Source organism: Panthera tigris, chromosome E1 (genome assembly GCF_018350195.1).
Source record: "Panthera tigris isolate Pti1 chromosome E1, P.tigris_Pti1_mat1.1, whole genome shotgun sequence".
NCBI classification, from domain to species: domain Eukaryota; kingdom Metazoa; phylum Chordata; class Mammalia; order Carnivora; family Felidae; genus Panthera; species Panthera tigris.
The window spans coordinates 34,507,831-34,525,035 of NC_056673.1; the positions used below are offsets into that span (position 1 = coordinate 34,507,831).

Here is a 17,205-nt window from a genome sequence, read left to right on the forward strand (position 1 = left end):
TCCAACGTGGGGCTCAAACTCACAAACAAGGAGATCATGACCTGGGCCGAAATCGGACCTTCAACCAACTGAGCCCCCCAGGTGCTCCTCTGGTCCTCATTTCCTAAGTGGATGTGACTGATCTCTGCTCTGCTCACCTCACTTGTGGTGAAAATTAATGAAAGTGCTCTAGAACTATAAAGCACCATGTAGGTGAGAGGCGTAGTGGTGATATCCGGTGACAAATGTTCTGTCCACTGACGATACTAAACTGATGTGACTGACCACCTGCAAACAGGACCCATGCCTGGAAGTTTTCCCCCTAGGGTTTCTGTCCCATTTCATGCTCAAAGATTCGACCTTACAACTTAAACTTTAGAGTAAATGGCACATGTACTAGTAATTTATTTGCCTAATCTAAATTACAAATAAGATGTATTTTTCTTAAATATGAGAGGAAAACCATGGATTTGAAATACATTTAAATATTAATTATGAATATCCAAACTCCTAGCACTTCAGTTGAAGACCTTTTCCAGTGTCTTACACAAATGCACATGTACCTTTTCTGGAGCCCCTCAGATCAAACAATGTAGATTGTAATACTCTGAAGCAGGCAGCTAAGGCCTGCCTGGCCATACACAGGTCTCATAATGGATTTGGATCCATTCCTGCTTTGGCGCAAAATGGCTCTACTTAGATTTTCAAATTGGGTTCTTATGACTCTTATAGGTGTTTTCTGATCACGTAGAGGCTTCTGGCATTCTCAATACTTTGGTTGTATCACAATGTATTTACCTTTTTATTCAACTTTCTGAAAATATTCAGAGAAAATGAGCCTTCCCCCACCCCAGTCCGTGGTAAGTAATAGTCACTTCTTTTCTGGCACAAATAGGTCAAGTCATCAGTCCACAAAGTGGCAGTGGTGGCACAGATCTAACAGGTGACAGAGCAGGGCCATCTGCACAGGAGCCTGGCAGCCAGACGTCCTTGAAGTCTATGCTCGTCATCAGTGGAGGAGAGGGCTACATTGACTTCCGAATGGGTAAGTCGTTGGTTCTGGGAGCTCGGTTTCCACTGTGTTCTGTAACCCCGTGCTGCCAGCACGGAGCCCGACCCGGGGCTCAGACTCCCCAACCACGAGAGCATGGCCTGAGCCAAAGTCCACAATTGAACACTTAACCGGCTGAGCCACCCAGGCACCCCTAGCATAACGTTTTTAAATGTAAAAACCAGGCCAGAGTTTTTACGTTCTTAGATTGTGTCTTGAGTCTTTTAAAGCATGCCCCAGCACACAGTTTGACCTTGCTGTGGGAGGAGGTGGGTAAAGGAGAGTCTGGCCTGCAGAGAAACATGCAAACCTTGAGGTGCTTTTCCGCCGTCCGTGTTCCCGGCCCTGTTCCCGGCTGATGGTAGCGATGTTTTCTTTGCCCCGCTGACGTTCAGGGGAGACACGTGACAGAACTACAGCAGGTGGGCGGTGTGTCTTGGCCCCTGAGGCCAGAAGTAGGGAGGGTTCCGCCAAAGAGCCTGTGCCGTGAGACCAGTTGTTCAGCTGGTTAGAATAGCCCTGCTCTGCTGCAACAACACCGCTGATGCACCTTTGCTTTTGTTTTTGTTTTTTTTTATTTTCTTTACATGTTTGTTTATTTTTATTTTATTTTTTTAACATTTATTTATTTTTGAGACAGAGAGAGACAGAGCATGGATGGGGGAGGGTCAGAGAGAGGGAGACACAGAATCTGAAACAGGCTCCAGGCTCTGAGCTGTCAGCACAGAGCCCGACGCGGGGCTCGAACTCACGGGCCGCGAGATCACGACCTGAGCTGAAGTCGGCCGCTCAACCGACTGAGCCACCCAGGCGCCCCAACATGTTTGTTTATTTTTGAGAGAGAGACAGAACGTGAGTAAGGGAGGGGCAGAGAAGGAGGGAGACACAGAATCGGAAGCGGGCTCTAGGCCCTCAGCTGTCAGCTCAGAGCCTGACTCGGGGCTTCAACTCAGAAACCGTGAGATCATGACCTGAGCTGAAGTCAGGCACTTAACCGACTGAGCCCCCCAGGCGCCCCCTGATGATGCACCTTTGGAGAGAGGAGTATGGTTTGCTTGCACGGGGCCTTGGAGAGCAGTGTCTTTGATCAGGACCTCATTTCTCGAGCTCACTTAGCTATTTCTGGGAGAACCTATAGCCTGTCTGTGACTTCAGTCGCATTTCTTCATCACCACACTGTCCGCTCACTACCTGTCCTAAACTTGACAGTCATGGGTTGAAGAAGCTCAGTGTCAGGGTGCCCCGCTGGCTCAGTCGTTAGAGCGTGCGACTCTTGATCTCAGGGCTGCGAGCTCGAGCCCCATGTTGGGTGTAGAGATTGCTTAAAAATAAAATCTTAAAAACAGAAAAAAACCCAAAAACTCAGTATCTCAGTACAGTGAGTGGCGAATCTGCTGTCTCCTACTGCTAGGAGTATGTGAAACAGGCAGTTTCTGTTTCTGTGTGCTCTTATGGGTTGTCTCTGATGGGAGAGCTTTACTGTCACCGACGACAAGCAGGGGTTGTTTGGATGTAGCTAGTTTGGGTGCGTGGGCGCTATCTCCACGCTTTCACATTTATAGTCCCATCTAGGCTCACTTCTCAGTTTGAAATAAATGAGAGTAGACCCTGTCCCTTTGGATCGACAGAGGGTTGGATGGCTTTGACTTCTTGGCTTCTCCTCATTTCTGTTAATGTCAGCGTGCAGACGTATTGGGGTGAGTTTCCAATGTAGTATAGTGAACTCACTTTTATCCTTGTGGTCTGAAAAATGAATTCGCCTTTTCAGAAGCTGGGCGAGTGAAGGTTCTGACCCAGGGTATGTGTTGTACTGTGTGCTCTGGAAGCGGAGTCAGCCGGGTTTTGTGCACACCGTTCACAGACCTGTACGTGGGCTTGCGTGTTCCATGCTCCACCTAACCCGAGTCTCCTTATCGCCCCCCAGGTGATGAAGGTGGAGAATCAGAACTTCTTGGAGAGGATCTTCCACTTGAACCTTCTGTCGCCAAAGCAGAAAGGAGTCACCTGATAGTGTGGCAAGTGCTGTACGGCAATGAGTGAGCACATAGGAAACCGGTGGAGACAGGGAAGCTGTCTCTTCTGCATGGTTTATTTTCCCTTTCCCCTTAATTTAATGCTCTCTTTGTGAAATCAGTTTCACCACATAATGTGTGAGCATTTTTTTTTCCTGTTAACTTTCTATCACAAGACCTGTCCTTCCCGTAACAATACAGGAACTAGCTGTTTTACTGCACCAGTGTTCCGGGCGATTTCAGTACGTTATGAACAAATCAAAGAATGTTTACTCTCTGCAAACTGAATTCTAGGAAGCAATCCAGATGTGGTTCAGTCTGCCACAGCTGATGTCACTCACTTCGTTTGATGGGGTCACTTTTGAGCTGTCGCTAATAATGGCATCCATGGGAACACTTGATAAGTGGAACTAGACCATTTGGTACAATTATAGTCTTCCCCGTGTATTATAAAATTGACACAAACTAGTATCAGGTGGATTATCAGGAGGTCTCTAAGTGTCCCAGGGGGCTAAAAGCTAATTATTGTAAATTACTTTCACTTTCAAATCTGACAAATCTTGTTTATATATGGTATATAAAACCTTGTTTTCATCAGATTTGGGGGGGGTTTTATATTGAAGAAATTAAGACTACACTATTTAAATAAAAGATTCCTGTTTCTGACTTATTAGAGCTCTACAGTTTATGAGGCCTGCTCTCTGGATATTGTGATGATGATTCTTTCTGAGACTAGTCTCCCTCATTTTCATACTGACATGTCGGAAAGGGTTATCGTTGATACGGCTCAGAAGATCGCTTCAGCAGTGGGAGGATTTGTCTTTAAGGAAATTGTGTTTTGGGTTCCTGTATCAATGGATGGTGGTGGTTGGGGAAGGTTTCTCCAGGTAAAACATTCACCTGTTCACCAGTTGTGCTGGGACTGCTCTGGCCGGTTCACAAGAGTAAAGCAGCAGCCGTGATACAGTGGCCTGTGAACTGAAGGAGGGACTTGATTAGAAACAGTATTTTCTCTGGTTCTGTGTAGAACCACAGAACAACTAGCACTTGATGTTTTGTATGTAAGTGACACCTTGAAGCTTTTGTGCCCTTTTGAGATGAAAATGCCACCAGCAAAGAGGAAGGCGATGAAGGGGAAGAAGACAAGGCCAAGATACCGTAAAGTAAGAGTTGACATGTTTATCTTTTTACTCATAACACCCATTTCAAAAGCTGAGTCCGGGTTTCACGGATTTTCTTGTTTAATAAGTTTTTAAAGACCATCACGCTGCAGTTCTCCCCCTCGCGAGCTTCTTGAAAAAATGCGTGATTTACCATTTCTTTAAGCAAAGCTAAATAGAAATTTAAGTGTTATTTTAAAAATATAAACCTGTTGAATAAGGGCCCCCCGATCCCCAGAAGGAGTGCTTGAAGGAAAAGTAAGCAAACACAGGTCTCAGACTGTGTAAGTGGTCGGAAGCTCCGGGTGTTGGTTGTTTCTGAGCTGCCACGCAGAGGTATTTGTAAAAAGCGTGCCGCTGTCCTCAAGCATCTACGTGATTCAGCTAATTGATAAATACGTGGGATTTAATGAGCCGGAGGCAGCCTTTGGATCCCCTGCGCCACGATGTGTCTGTGAGCACATCGTGTACACGATGAAGCGGTGGCCACTTCAGATGGCCGGGAGAAAGGAACCCCCTTTGGCAAAAGCTGCAGTGAAAGGCTGATTTTTTTGCTCGAGATACTTAGTCACTTTTTCAAGGCACCAAAACTTAGGCCCCCTTTTCATAGCGTTCAGCTATATTTTTATTTTAAATCTGAGCCACTTTGGGCACTACCTAAAAAAATCCCCACGTCATTACAACATTTTGGGGGAGGAAGTTGTATAAATTCACTAAAAGGAGACACCAAAGTGTTTGGGAATTTTAATCCCAAGAAATAAACATCCCAGAGTCAGACCCCACTTGCTGTTCAGTTTGTACACGTTTGTGTGATCAAATGTAATTTAGGAAATCAGGAGTTAAAAGATGAAAAATGCGTACATGTTACAGTGGTTCTAATTGTTCTTACTGGCTTTAGTATAGGGGTGTAGCTATTTTATCTAAAGCCGTCAGATTATCTGTGGCCCTGTTAATTAACATCAGGGACTAGAGAGAGTACAGAAATGCTTGTACAATTTGTTTTAAGGGCTTGTCCTTATATACTTGTAATATCGTTTAAGTATCTTCTGCAGATCACTTTACTCCCCTTCCCCTCCCTTTCCCCAACAATAGGTTTATATTCTTGTAACGTTCACTTTGGTCAAGGTGGTAACATTCACTTTGGTAAGAACCAAAATGTAAGCTTCTTGTGAGCAGCGAAGCGTTGGTGCACACTGCCTATAGCTTCCAACTCGAGGGTAGAGAAGAGGCTTGAATACCTCGGGTTGGTCTCTCCATGTAAAAAATACATGTATTGCCCCTGTTGGAAGAAATAAGGGATACCCGAGAATTTTCTCATTTTGTTATGCGCGGGTCATGTATGAGGTTGAACCATGTGAAGTTGCCGACACTCGACCATTGCTAATCTACACAAATGTCAGTATCACATACCCCAACCCGATGCTTACTATGAAATGCAGGTTAAAATCCCTGGGAGGCAAAGGGAGAATGTTCTTGAAGAACTACACCATTTTGAGAGTGTTTGTCTCCAACCTGTGTGGATCTACATTTTTTAAACAGGAAGGGATATCTTAATAGATGCAGCTTGTTGAGAGTGTAAAACATTTTGAGCACAAAGTATGCAGCACATAACTTTTCAAATGAAGTGTGTTTGCATAGAAAAGATGAAAATACATTCTCTCAGTTGCTGTATTGTTCATTTCTTGTAAAGGTCTTACTACATTTGAGAATAGACCCTTTAACATAGGCTGCCTTAGTAACAAAACAAAGCAAAACAATTGTCTCATAATATTAACTGTCCTAAAGAATGTGCGTCTTTCTTGCAAATGCTGTGGAACTGAATATTTATTTCCTTGTGAGTATTATGACCGTTACCAAAGGACTCCACCAGATTTAGGGCTCTTCTTAATTGATCATGTTGAGAAAGGGACTCGTTTGGCCCCCGTTTGTAACATGGGAAGAGTAGAGAAGAGAGAATTAAATGTGGAAATCATCAGTGCTTTTCTAACAGGGTGACGCTGTTTTGTAACACTAAATGTCTTCTTCTTTCTCTTAAAAAATTAAGTTTTTATTATTAATTTTGTCGTACATTTCTCAATATATTTGAATATATTTTAACCATTTTATGTTCTGAATTTGTTTTTTTGTCCTAGACATTTTATCCAGACTTTTACTGGCCTCTATAATCTGAGAAATGGGTTCTAGAGTGTCCCACTTGTTGTCTCTTAGAGGCTGAGGCTTCATTTCTATGAGCAAAAAGCTCACTTAGCAATGTAGTTATTTCGGTATTTATTTCTATTATGGAATCCCTGGGGTTCGGAATGTAACTTTGTACATGAAATATATATAAATATGTATATGAAACACGTATGAGGTCCAGTGTATTTTGTTTTGTTTTTGCCTTTCCTAGGGGTCTGGACTTGGTTTTTATTCAACAGTCTAATCATCTCCCCCCATCACACAGGGCATTTCTGAGGGTGAGGACTGTCACCCTTTGACACTGACTGAAGGTGAGCAGTGGGGAATGCAGGAAGAACATGTCTGCTCGGCTCACATGTTCAAATGAGATGTGAGTAATAGACAATAGGGCTTTCTAGAAATGTGGGCGTGCTGAGTAACAACCCACGCATGATACAAGGCATACCATTTGCCAGGTTGACTCAGTAACGAGAGGCAGGCTGTAATGTAGATGTTAATAATACAGTGTGCTTACTTGTGACCCATTTGCTTGGGAGAGACTCTGGAAGGAAGGATGATTATAAAACTAATCATGTGGTAGCACGATGTGAACCCACATTCAGTGCAGTGGTATTCAGTCCAATCCGGTGTATTTTGTTTACAAGAAACGTGGGGTTCTGACGTGACGGTAAAAGTAGCCCCGATCAGCATATTAACAGGACAGTTCACTCGGTGAAGGCACAGCCGTCCATCCAGTTGAGGTTGGATGCCCTAGAGTATAACTAATAGCCTGGCTCATTCCTGCTTGACAGGACCTTCCCCAACTGCCCCTCAGTCCTCCGGGGCCTGCCAAGTCATTGTTTTGGAAACTGATGAATTCTTTTCAGCCTCATTCAGACATTTTACTGAGCCAGCCAGGCTTCAGGTGAGAAGCCAGGGGAGCAGCACAGGAAAGGACACGTTCATTGTAGTTTTTTGTTGGGGGAACGGGACTGGAACACTGTCCTCATCACGGGAACTGTGGCCGGCAGTCCCACCCTGTGGGGAAACTGTCTTTCAGGCCCTCGTGGAGAGAGACTGCTTAAGCCCCGAGCTCGCCCTCACCAGGCCCCCAGGCTTCTCCCATTCTGTGTAGGCAGGAGAGCCCTGGTGACCACAAAGGGCACGGGCTTAATTTTCTGCAGTGGCCAATTTGTTAGGAAAGATTTTGCAGTGAGGGACTTCTCGGAATGTCTTAAATACTCATAATAATATAGTTCAGTTTTATTTTTAGGTTTATTTACATATTTTGAGAGAGAGAGAGAGAGCACAAGCTGGGGAGGAGCAGAGAGAAGGAGAGACAGAATCTCAAGCAGGTGCCACACCATCACCGCAGAGCCCTGTGTGGGGCTGGAACTCGTGAGAGCATGACCTGAGCCGGGACAGAGAGTCGGACACTTAACAGATTGTGCCGCCCAGGCACCCCAATACAGTTCGGTTTTAAACTCCTTCCCTTTAGAGACTTGGGTGGTATACAGTGGGAAAGAAGTCTCTAGACCTGTCCAAGCTCTACCCCTACGGTGACCCTGGGCAAGTCACTTTATTTAACGTGGCACCCCAGAAACACTCATAAAGGCATAAAACTCCACCCCTGAATACTGAACTGGACTCTGCTGGGCCTGGACCCAGGCATCTGTGAGGCGTCACAGGTAAAGTGTGATGTGTGGCTTCTGCTGAGGAATAACACCTGCGGACCTTCGGTCTGTCACATGTTAAAGGAGGGTGGTGTATCCAGGTGATCTGAAAAAGCCCTGGCTCCAGCCCCCTCTGCTTCCGTGACTCTGGCTCTTTGGCCTTGGTCTGTTGTCTGTACAAATACCAACCATACCCGCCTGCCTGCACACCCAGGGTTTTGCCCAGTCCCCCGGGAGGCCCAGATATTTTAATTTCTTAAAATGTCCAATTTATCAGAACGACACTCCTCGACTTTATGTCCCAGCAGAACACTGGCTCCTAGCCACAGACAAAAAGTACTTGTGATTTGATCTGAGTTGAGGCCCAAAGGAGAGGCAGAGCACCAAGCCCCTGCCTTAGGGCACCAGCAACTTCCTGTAGGAGCTGCAGCTCTGCCCACCCCCCCCCCACCCCCCCGCCAGGCTGGGGGGAGGGGGGGAGGAGGGCGGGGGTACGGCCAGGCTCACCCGCGAGCTTGTTCCAGAAATTGCTTCCTTCTTCCTCTCCCGTCAGAAGTGTCCTATTCTATTGGAGTATTTGGAAAAACAGATACCGGGTGATTCTGCTCCTTCCATCGGGAACAGCTGCTTGAGAGGAGCTCAAGCCCATCTGGATTCAGACACATCTGTTTTCCAGGAGCAGAAAGCTTCATTCATTCTTAGCTGGTTCTTAGCAGCACATGGTGACCCGCCAGCAGGCGTGATCACCCCAGGCTCAGCCCATTACTCTGTACTTTTTGGTTCATGGATACTGGAAGCTTAGGGTACTTTGAACTTACTGCTACCTTAAGAGTGTAAAGGGGATATTTCATCTCCCACTCGGTCAGGCTATCTTGTCACACACACACACACACACACACACACACACAAGCCCCGACCCTTCAGATGTTACCGTGACTAGCCTGCATTTGCGTAACATCTAATAGCACTTTCTGAAGGTGTTTACTCATAAAAGTAAATGAGGTGATCCAGAGGCCTGGCTGGCCCTGGGAGGGGCCCTTTGCCCATTGGTAAACAGGTCCAGCTGACAGAAGTAAAGGCTTCAGGTCTTCACTGAGGCTGTAACCAGACGACTCCACCCTCGAGGCCACTGCAGGAGTGTTGAGAGAAGAACCAGGTCTCAAGCCAGACCTGGGTGTGAATTCTGGGTCTACTGTTGCCTAATTTTGTGACCTTTCACTAGTCACTTACCCATTCTGTTTCTTTATTTCATTATTATTATTTTTTTTAATGTTTATTTGTTTTTGAGAGACAGAGAACGAGCAGGGGAGGAACAGAGAGAGAGGGAGACACAGAATCCGAAGCAGGCTCCAGGCTCTGAGCTGTCAGCACAGAGCCCGATGCGGGGCGCGAACCCACGAGCCGTGAGATCATGTCCTGAGCCGAAGTCAGACACCCAACTGACTGAGCCACTCAGGTGCCCCAATGCAGCGTATTATTTCCAGTCCAGCAGTGTTCTAGACGTTGTCTGTCCTAAAAGAAGTGGGTTAGGAAGCACAGGTAACATGGGCCTACATCAGACCTTTCGGTGAATACCTTTCTCGTTGCTCTGCCCTCCCCAATTTAAGGACAAGGGGTGTTCCATGAAAATTCAACAGCGGAGGAGACCCATATTCTCTTTCGCATCGAAGAGTTCATTTCATCCTGTGCAGGCACCCTGAGGGACAGATTGAAGCATGAAAACCGTGGTAAGGTTGACATTTTTGGATGCCACCGAAACATACTTATTCCCAATATCTGTTGCTTTATGGGAAGAATGAAATTCCCAGTTCCCGCATATACACGGGTTGGGAGCGGACATACAGAATTAAACAAAATATTAACATCAGATGCACATCAGATGCACAACATCAGATGCACATCTGTTAGGATTTTTGCAGGACGATTCCAGTGCAGACACACTCAAAGAGAGTGGGGCAGTCTTTCAAAGACTTGAATTTCCTCATCCGGAGTATTGTAATAATGATACCTCATTCACAGCATTGCTGGAGATTAAGTGAGATAATGTAAAGTACCACTAACAGACCAGCATTTGTATCCTTCGCCCACTGAGGCCTCAGCTTCTTTCCCTGTTGGCCTTTTTTATGGAGCATGCTTCCCCTTACCTTTGGCTAGCCCAGGTGAGGGACAGGTCCCAGAGCGAACTTTCAGCTGCTGCCTTTTGCCACCTGTTGTTGGCCTGTTCTGCTTCTGTGGACACAGGCTTTTTATTTTGTAGGCAGTCTACATTTCTGTGTTGGGGAGGTTACCTGGGACTGTAAATAGGGAAACAGGAACAAGTTTGACTTTTTTATTTTTATTTTTTAACTTTTTAAATTATTTTAGAGAGAGAGAGAGCAAGCGGGGGAGAGGGAGAGAGAAAATCCCCAGCAGGCTCCATGCTGTCAGCACAGAGCCTGACACAGGACTCGATCCCACAACTCTGGGATCATGACCTGAGCCGGAATCAAGAGTCGGATGCTCAACTGACTGAGCCACCCAGGCACCCCAGAAGTTTGGTTTGTTTTTAACCAGAAAAGACGCCACTGCTTAGTGGCATCTCCAGCATTTGCCCTTCCTAGAGGAGCCTGGCAGAAACTGGGCAGATGCCTCCGGGCAGCTGGGCTGATCTAGAGACTTGATCTAGAGTCTTGGGCTTTGCCCAACCGAGGGTTTATCAGACCATTCTGCCCCATATTGAGGCCCTGTTTCTGGGGCCCCGGGGACAGCCCTCTCTTCCAAAGACCCCTCTGGCGTGATAGGACGCGAGCCCAAAGTCAGCATCTCAAAAGCCAAGTCGCAATACAAAATTGTTCATTCTAGCCCCTCTCTGCCCTTTGATCCATTAAAAGTCATCTCCTGCCTTGGGCCCTCAGTTTTCCTTTAAGAGCCGTGGCTTGGCTTGGATGAACTCCAAGGCTTCTTCCAAGGTGACACCTCTCTAGGGGCAAGTCATTTGCACCACGTGCAGTTTCAGTTATGAGGATGAGTAGTAGCCTTCAGGCCCTGCCAGACCCTTGATGGAGGGAATTCCTATACCCTGTACCACCAGGTACAAACCAGCCGCTTCATTCGATGCACCACTTTGTCTCTGAGGCGTCAAGGCATTACTTCTGTGAGTGGGAGGACTATTGTCTTAACTAAGAAGACAGGGACACCTGGGGGGGCTCAGTCGGTTGGGTGTCTGACTTTGGCTCGGGTCTTGTGGCTCCTGAGTTCGAGCCCCATGTCGGGCTCTGTGCTCACGGCCCGGAGCCTGGAGCCTGCTTCCGATTCTGTCTGGGTCTCTCTGCCTCCCCCCCCCCCCTCCCCCCCCCCCCACCACACACACCCTGTGTGTGTGTCTCTCTCAAATATAAGTAAACACTTAAAAAGTTATTTTTTTAAATGAAAAGAAGACAGAAATTGTTGAGTTCTCTGGGTGCCGTGCTTCCCTGGAGCGTCTACCTTTTCCTTCTTGAATCTGGGAAGAGTCTACTTTAGGACGGCAGGTGAGCCTTCAGAGAGACTCTCCCTGGGGCCTCTCTGGCATCACCTGGGGGACAAGGAGAAGTGGGCGTTGACAATTGGGTCCTGGGCTTCCCAGTACGCGCCCCCCCCCCCCCCCCCCCCCCGCCCAGAGCAGAAAAGGGGTGGGGGCATGGGAAATGAACTTGTTCTGGAAAGCTGCCTTGAAAGAGAGGCTGGGCTCCGCTCCCTTTCGAACACAAGGTGGCATCGCGCTGGTGTTAGCCTCGCGTGTGTCAGCACCCAGAGAAAGACTGCCAGCCCCTCATCCCAGGCCAACCCAGACCAAGGAAGGTGCCTACTGGGGGGGGGGGGTCACCTTGTACAGATAAGGTAAACACTTCCCGTTCCTAATAAGCATGCTGGGGCCCAGAGTGGCTGTTACGCCGATAGCAGAGATCTGACTAGAACTCTCGACCCTTAGTTCAGTGCTCTTTCTACAAGGCTGCCTCTTGATTCTCAAAAGCCCTGAGTTGCTCTTTCATTCACCGGGGTCAAGGAAAACCCCTTTTCTCAGCCTCCCCACCAAGGCAGCCCACAGGCTGGGGACCCGAAGGGAAGGCAAGGTGGGCCCACCGCTGAGGTGAGCGGGGGGTTCATACGGGCGAGAGGAACATTGGCCCAAGGGATTAAAGAAGGGGGGTTTTGAAAGCATCCATGCCACTGATGGTTGGCCTTTGAAGTCACAGAGGAATTTCTGCTGTGGCCACCTATGAATAAGGCTAAAGGAAATGTCACGGAGTCAGCTTAGGGAGCTGCTTCAATAGAAACTTCAGCCAAGGCCAATAATAAATGGGAGTTACATAACTCAGCAGGTCACAGCACTAACTAAGCCCTTTATAGGCCATCAATCCACATTTGTTTCCTGGATTTTATAACTGCTGCTGAAAAGGGGGAGCGGTGGGGGTGAGGATTAGAGGAAGAGGGCTGTGTGGCTGGACTCCGACTCCAAGCCCACACCACTGCTGGGGTTGGCCCTTGGGCATCCAGACGAGGGACCTTGTGCCGGGGAACCCGGACTCCCCCGTCTCAGACTGCTCTGAGGAGCCACCAGCTTCAGGTGGCCCTCAGTTTTCTGTCACATGACAGGGTTGGGCAAGATGAGTTCTAGGATCCCTTTCCACCCCACGGTTCTAAACATCAGGAGCAAAAGGGTAGGAATCGGGACCGCCTAGGGCCGCTCCCACCCGCACCACCACCACCAAAGGTGGTTGCAAGAAGCTGTTGGGTCCTCTTGGTGGCCAAGGTGGAGAGTGAGACTTGAAGCTTAATGGGGGCAGGCCCAAGGAGGAGATGAGGCCAGCCTGGGTGGGCTGGGAGCCAGGTCCCTTGCTGCGGCCTCCTCCGTGGCCTGCAGGTGCTCTACACCAGAGGGCCCCCCATGCACGCGCGTGCGCGCACACACACACACACACACACACACACGGGTCTGGAGGACAGTGGTATCTCGCGACAGCATTTGCCATCCTCGGGCCTGGGGAGTTCGACGCCTGAGAGTGTTCAGGGTTGCTCCAGGGCCCTTGTCAGGTGGTTATGAATGTCCCAAACCACAGCCAACAGACTCCATAGGTGGCTTCTGCCCCTCACCCCCCTGGGGTCTGGAAGACCACTCCTAATCACCCGCATGCCATTCAGAGTTCCTCCGTCCTTGCCCAGCCTCCTGCACAAAGCTGCAGCAGAGAGGGCCCAGTGCAAGGCCGGAGGAAGGGCCTGGGAGCCATGCTTGGTGGGGGCGGGAGGACGGCAGAAGGCTTGTGGCTGTGGAGAATGGCGGGAAAGCTGGATGCGAAAGCTGGATGCGAGTGCGAACAGCCAGAGGGATGAGGGTTCTCGAAGCAGCGACCAGGCTGCCCGGCCCTTCTTAGGGGCCAGAGCCCAGAACTTTCCTGATGGGATCACACCTTGGGCAGGATGCCCCTGGCCAGCCAAGGAGCCCTCACAGAAGATGTCAGAGGTGGGATGGTCCACAGCCTCAGCACCCCTGGGAAGGCAGGAGCATGGGGCGCTTGGGAGGAGGTGGGCAGTTTCCCAGGCGTGCCAGCAGCACAGCAAAACTACAGAAGAAAAGGGAAAAGTCGGGGTGCCCCACCATCAGCAAGGAATTTCCAACTTAAGACAAAAACGTTTCCTCAGAGAAGAGACTCCTGTGGCAGGAGAGTGCTCCTACCTGGAGAATGGTCCAGACCCTTTCGTGAGGCCCTTTCACTGGTACTCAGCCTGTCTGAAGTCCCTGGGTCTGGCCTCCGCCCTTCCTCAGTGCTTGCCCCCCCCCCACCCCCCCACCCCCGGGCCGCTTCCTGTTCAGGAACAGCTGCAAGTCTGGGCTTGTCCCTCTGGTCAGCTGGGCTTCCAGACATCCCAGCCTGACACCTTTGCTGGGGTTTGGAAGGTGGTGGTGCCCTGTCTGCCCTCGACACCCACTCCCTCCTCGCACCACATTGAACAGGTGCCTTAAGCTGAGACCCAGAGGTGGGGGGAAGGGGAGGGGTGGTTGTGGTTTGAATCCCCTGGATCCCCCCAGTCTCAACAAGAGGCCTCCAGAAAGGGGGTCACAGGGTCCCACTCTTTCAACTGGCCTGACCCACCCTCCTCGAACGCAATCCCATAGGCTATTCTACCTGAGTCAGGTGGACCAGCAAAGCAGAGCTCTGGCCAGGGGGTAAGGGTTCTGATCCGGGCACCCCGGCCCCGTCTCAGGGGAGACGGCAGCGCCTTATTTGGGAACAGTTTTTGTAGCGAAGACACTTGACCCCACGGCCGCTGAGGCTGAAGGAAGGGCAGGTGCCAGCTGAAGTGAGCTGGCCAGCTCCTGGCCTCAGCTCCACACCACCTTCAAAGGTCTTCTTGGTCATCCCCCTGCCTCTGCACAGGGCTCCTCCGACACAAATCCTCCTCTCCGCCTGGGGTCTCCCTGCTGAGTCTGAGGATTTTTTCCTCCGGTCGTCTCCCCTCTGCCCCCCCAAGTGCAAGCGAAGGGGGTGGGCGGATGGATTAAAAAGAGATGGAGGGAGACCCAAGGCTTGAGAGCAGAAACGGTGAGTGCCCAGGTTCCAACACAATTTACATGCCAGGAGGGCGAGCTCCTCCTTCCATGGCCTGCTTTTTCTTTGTTGAAAGGCTTAAGTGAGCACCGGATGGACTGTTCTAGAAACTCTGCCCCAGGCAGGGTAGAGCAGAAACACCAAAAGCATTGCAGAAAATTCTGTGACGGTGAGAGGGTGGTCGGGATGTGTGCCCATCCCACCTCTGCCCACCTAGGCAGAGCTAGGCTGTCCCAGGCCAAGAAAAGGCCTTAGGACAGGAAGGTCCTTTGCTAACACAGGGCAGGAGGTGGGCCTGGTCCCGGGTCCTACGTTTGCATTGCTTTCCTCAACCCTCGAGGCAGTGGTGAGGCAGGGGCTTCCCCAGCGGACAGAGGACTCCGAGACCAGGGTCTCTCTCCCCGGACACGAGGGGCAGGGGGAGACTCTCTTGTGTGACCTCTCTGTATTTAGCGGCCTCCTGACCTCTACTCACCAAATGCCAGTAGCACATGCTGTCGTGAGAACCAAAAATGTCTCCTGGCATTGCCAGATGTCTCAGGAGCAGACGCGCACCCGCTGGAGAACGGCTGTCTTACCCAGCAGGCGTCCAGAGATTCTGGGACAGGCCCACGTTTGAATCTGGATGGTCTGCCGCCTCTTTGGGGGTAAAAGTCCCCCTTGAAAATCTCTCCCCAGAATAGGGCTCTCACCCTCAGTTTCAAGTTTATGGGCTCCAGGGGCTCATTCATGGAGTGACTGTTAAGAGTATCTGCCTCCAGAGAAAGCGGGTCTGGATGGAAAGCCGGCTGAGTCAGCCGGCCCACCTCCCTTTGGGGGGGGGGTGCCTGCTGTGAAGGCCCCTTGGGGACCCCTTGGGGGTGAGTGTGAGCTGGGAGAGAGACGTGAGGGCGGGGCAGTGGGAGGCGCCCCCCCATGTGGCCACGCCCCTGCATGTCCAGCAGCCCTGAGGCTGGGCAACCTCCCTCACCGGCTCGCAGATGGGTCGCCCTGACTCATGACCACTGGATGCGACCTGGCCTTGTCTCATTCCAGAAGATCCCTGCTATGACTGAGTGACCTCAACACTTACCCAGGTGGACCTGCCCCTAGAGGCCAGTGGATGGGACCAGTGGACTCAGGAGGTGGCCTTTGGTTCTGGGTTCTGGAATGCGATGACAGAGGCAGTGGTGGGGAAGCTTGTAGACTCCAGGAACCTCCGCTCCCCCTGCTCGGTCGCATGCTGTAAAGACACCTGGAACGCAACACCAGATGCTAGTTCTCATTCCAGCTCTCTGGCCTCGGATTCCTGGTCTGTGAAATGGAGGCGTTGGACTGAAGGAGGGTCTCTGACAGCTGACGTGCACTGAGCATGTCCTATGTGGCAGGGTATTTACGTCCATCCTACCATATAACTCATGCAACGCTCTAGGAGGCAGGCACTGTGATTACTATCCTCATCTTACAGCTGAGGACGCTGAGCTCAGAGAAGTTCAGTAACTCGCCCAAGGCCACACAGCCAGTCAGTGCAGGGGGCTGGGCACGTACCCAGGTCTGGCCCAGCGTCATTGCTGAGGGCAGCCGTCGCTCAGGTAAGAGGCCGGCTGACTGGGTAGTGGCCATGAGTATCAAGGATGGAAGAGGGAACACAGAGCGAGGAGGGGCCGGACCAGGCACCCAGCCCAGTGCTGGCAGGAGTGGAAGATGACTCCTGGGTTTGGAGCCCGAGGGACAGGAGGGCGGTGGTGCTATTAATAGACAGGAGAGTCAGGAGGAGGGGCAGGTTTAAGGCGAGATGATAGTGCATTCTCAGACACGCTGATGCTCATGTGCTCATAGTGGGACATTCAGGGCGAGATCCAGTACAATTAGGAAAGTTCAGCGCGTACAAAAGTACCTCCAAACACCAGCAACCCCGCCCCCTTACCAAAATCGAACCCCCAGAGCCCTCGGCCCCCAGCCCCGGGCTGAGGCTGCCCAGCGGGGTCTGCCCGAGCCCAAGTTCAAGTCCCACACTGACCGCTGGGGGTCACCACTGCCGCACAGAGGGAGGTGCGGCGGGCGGGCGTGCCACAGGGTCCACCTAGGGGAACGCAGCGGGGCAGAGGGGGAAGAGGTTTCGCCTTGTTTTAGGCATGGGGGGGGAGGCTCACAAGACTCCGAGCTGCTGCTTGTCCCCAGGTTCCCAGGCATCTGGCAACACCACGGGAATTTCCGATTTACCTCCCGTCAAGTTCTGGGGACCTTAGAGCCCAAAGAGGAGAGGGAGTGGAGGAGCCCCCTTCCCTGAGGGCGCCGGGAGTGCCACGGGCCCAGCCGGTGGGGGGACACCATGTCCAGGGCGCTGGGGGCCGGCGACCTCGGGCAGCTGAGCCGGGAGCAGGAGCCCAGCTGTTCCCAATCTCGAGTCTCCCCTGACATTTGCGTCAGCAGCTCTGCCCTTTGACCTTTAATTCCCGGGAGTGGAGGGTGGAGGCAGCTTTGGCGATCAGGACTAATTATTTGCAATTCGATTCAACCAGCAGTTTATTGGGGTTTGGCCTGGCCGCCTGCCCTCCTCTCCGCCCCCCCCCCCCCCCCCCATTTATAGCCTTGGCCTCCTTTGGAAGCTGGAAAGAACACAGGGCA

The 17,205-nt window shown here is 50.7% G+C and overlaps 1 protein-coding gene and 1 long non-coding RNA gene across 7 annotated transcripts in view; one reads left to right on the plus strand and one right to left on the minus strand.

Moving 5' to 3' along the window:
• Window positions 1-6,545, plus strand: part of SPAG9 (sperm associated antigen 9) — a 131,653-nt gene extending 125,108 nt beyond the window's left edge. For all 5 annotated transcript variants that reach the window (XM_042967705.1, XM_042967706.1, XM_042967708.1 and 2 more), the window contains 2 exons: window positions 875-1,024; window positions 2,955-6,545. In XM_042967705.1, the coding sequence (XP_042823639.1) occupies window positions 875-1,024; window positions 2,955-3,070 (266 nt within the window). In that variant the 3' untranslated portion in view covers window positions 3,071-6,545. The remainder of the gene's footprint in view (window positions 1-874; window positions 1,025-2,954) is intronic.
• A 2,908-nt stretch (window positions 6,546-9,453) lies between these two features.
• Window positions 9,454-15,825, minus strand: LOC107180062. Of its 2 annotated transcripts, none has more exons than XR_001510800.2 (3): window positions 15,671-15,825; window positions 10,177-10,326; window positions 9,454-9,728 (listed from the first exon to the last, which is right to left on the minus strand). It is a non-coding gene; the product is annotated as an uncharacterized LOC107180062 (long non-coding RNA). The 2 variants fall into 2 exon arrangements; XR_006211259.1 differs by lacking the exon at window positions 15,671-15,825 and adding an exon at window positions 13,725-13,755.
• Window positions 15,826-17,205: the final 1,380 nt, after the last annotated feature.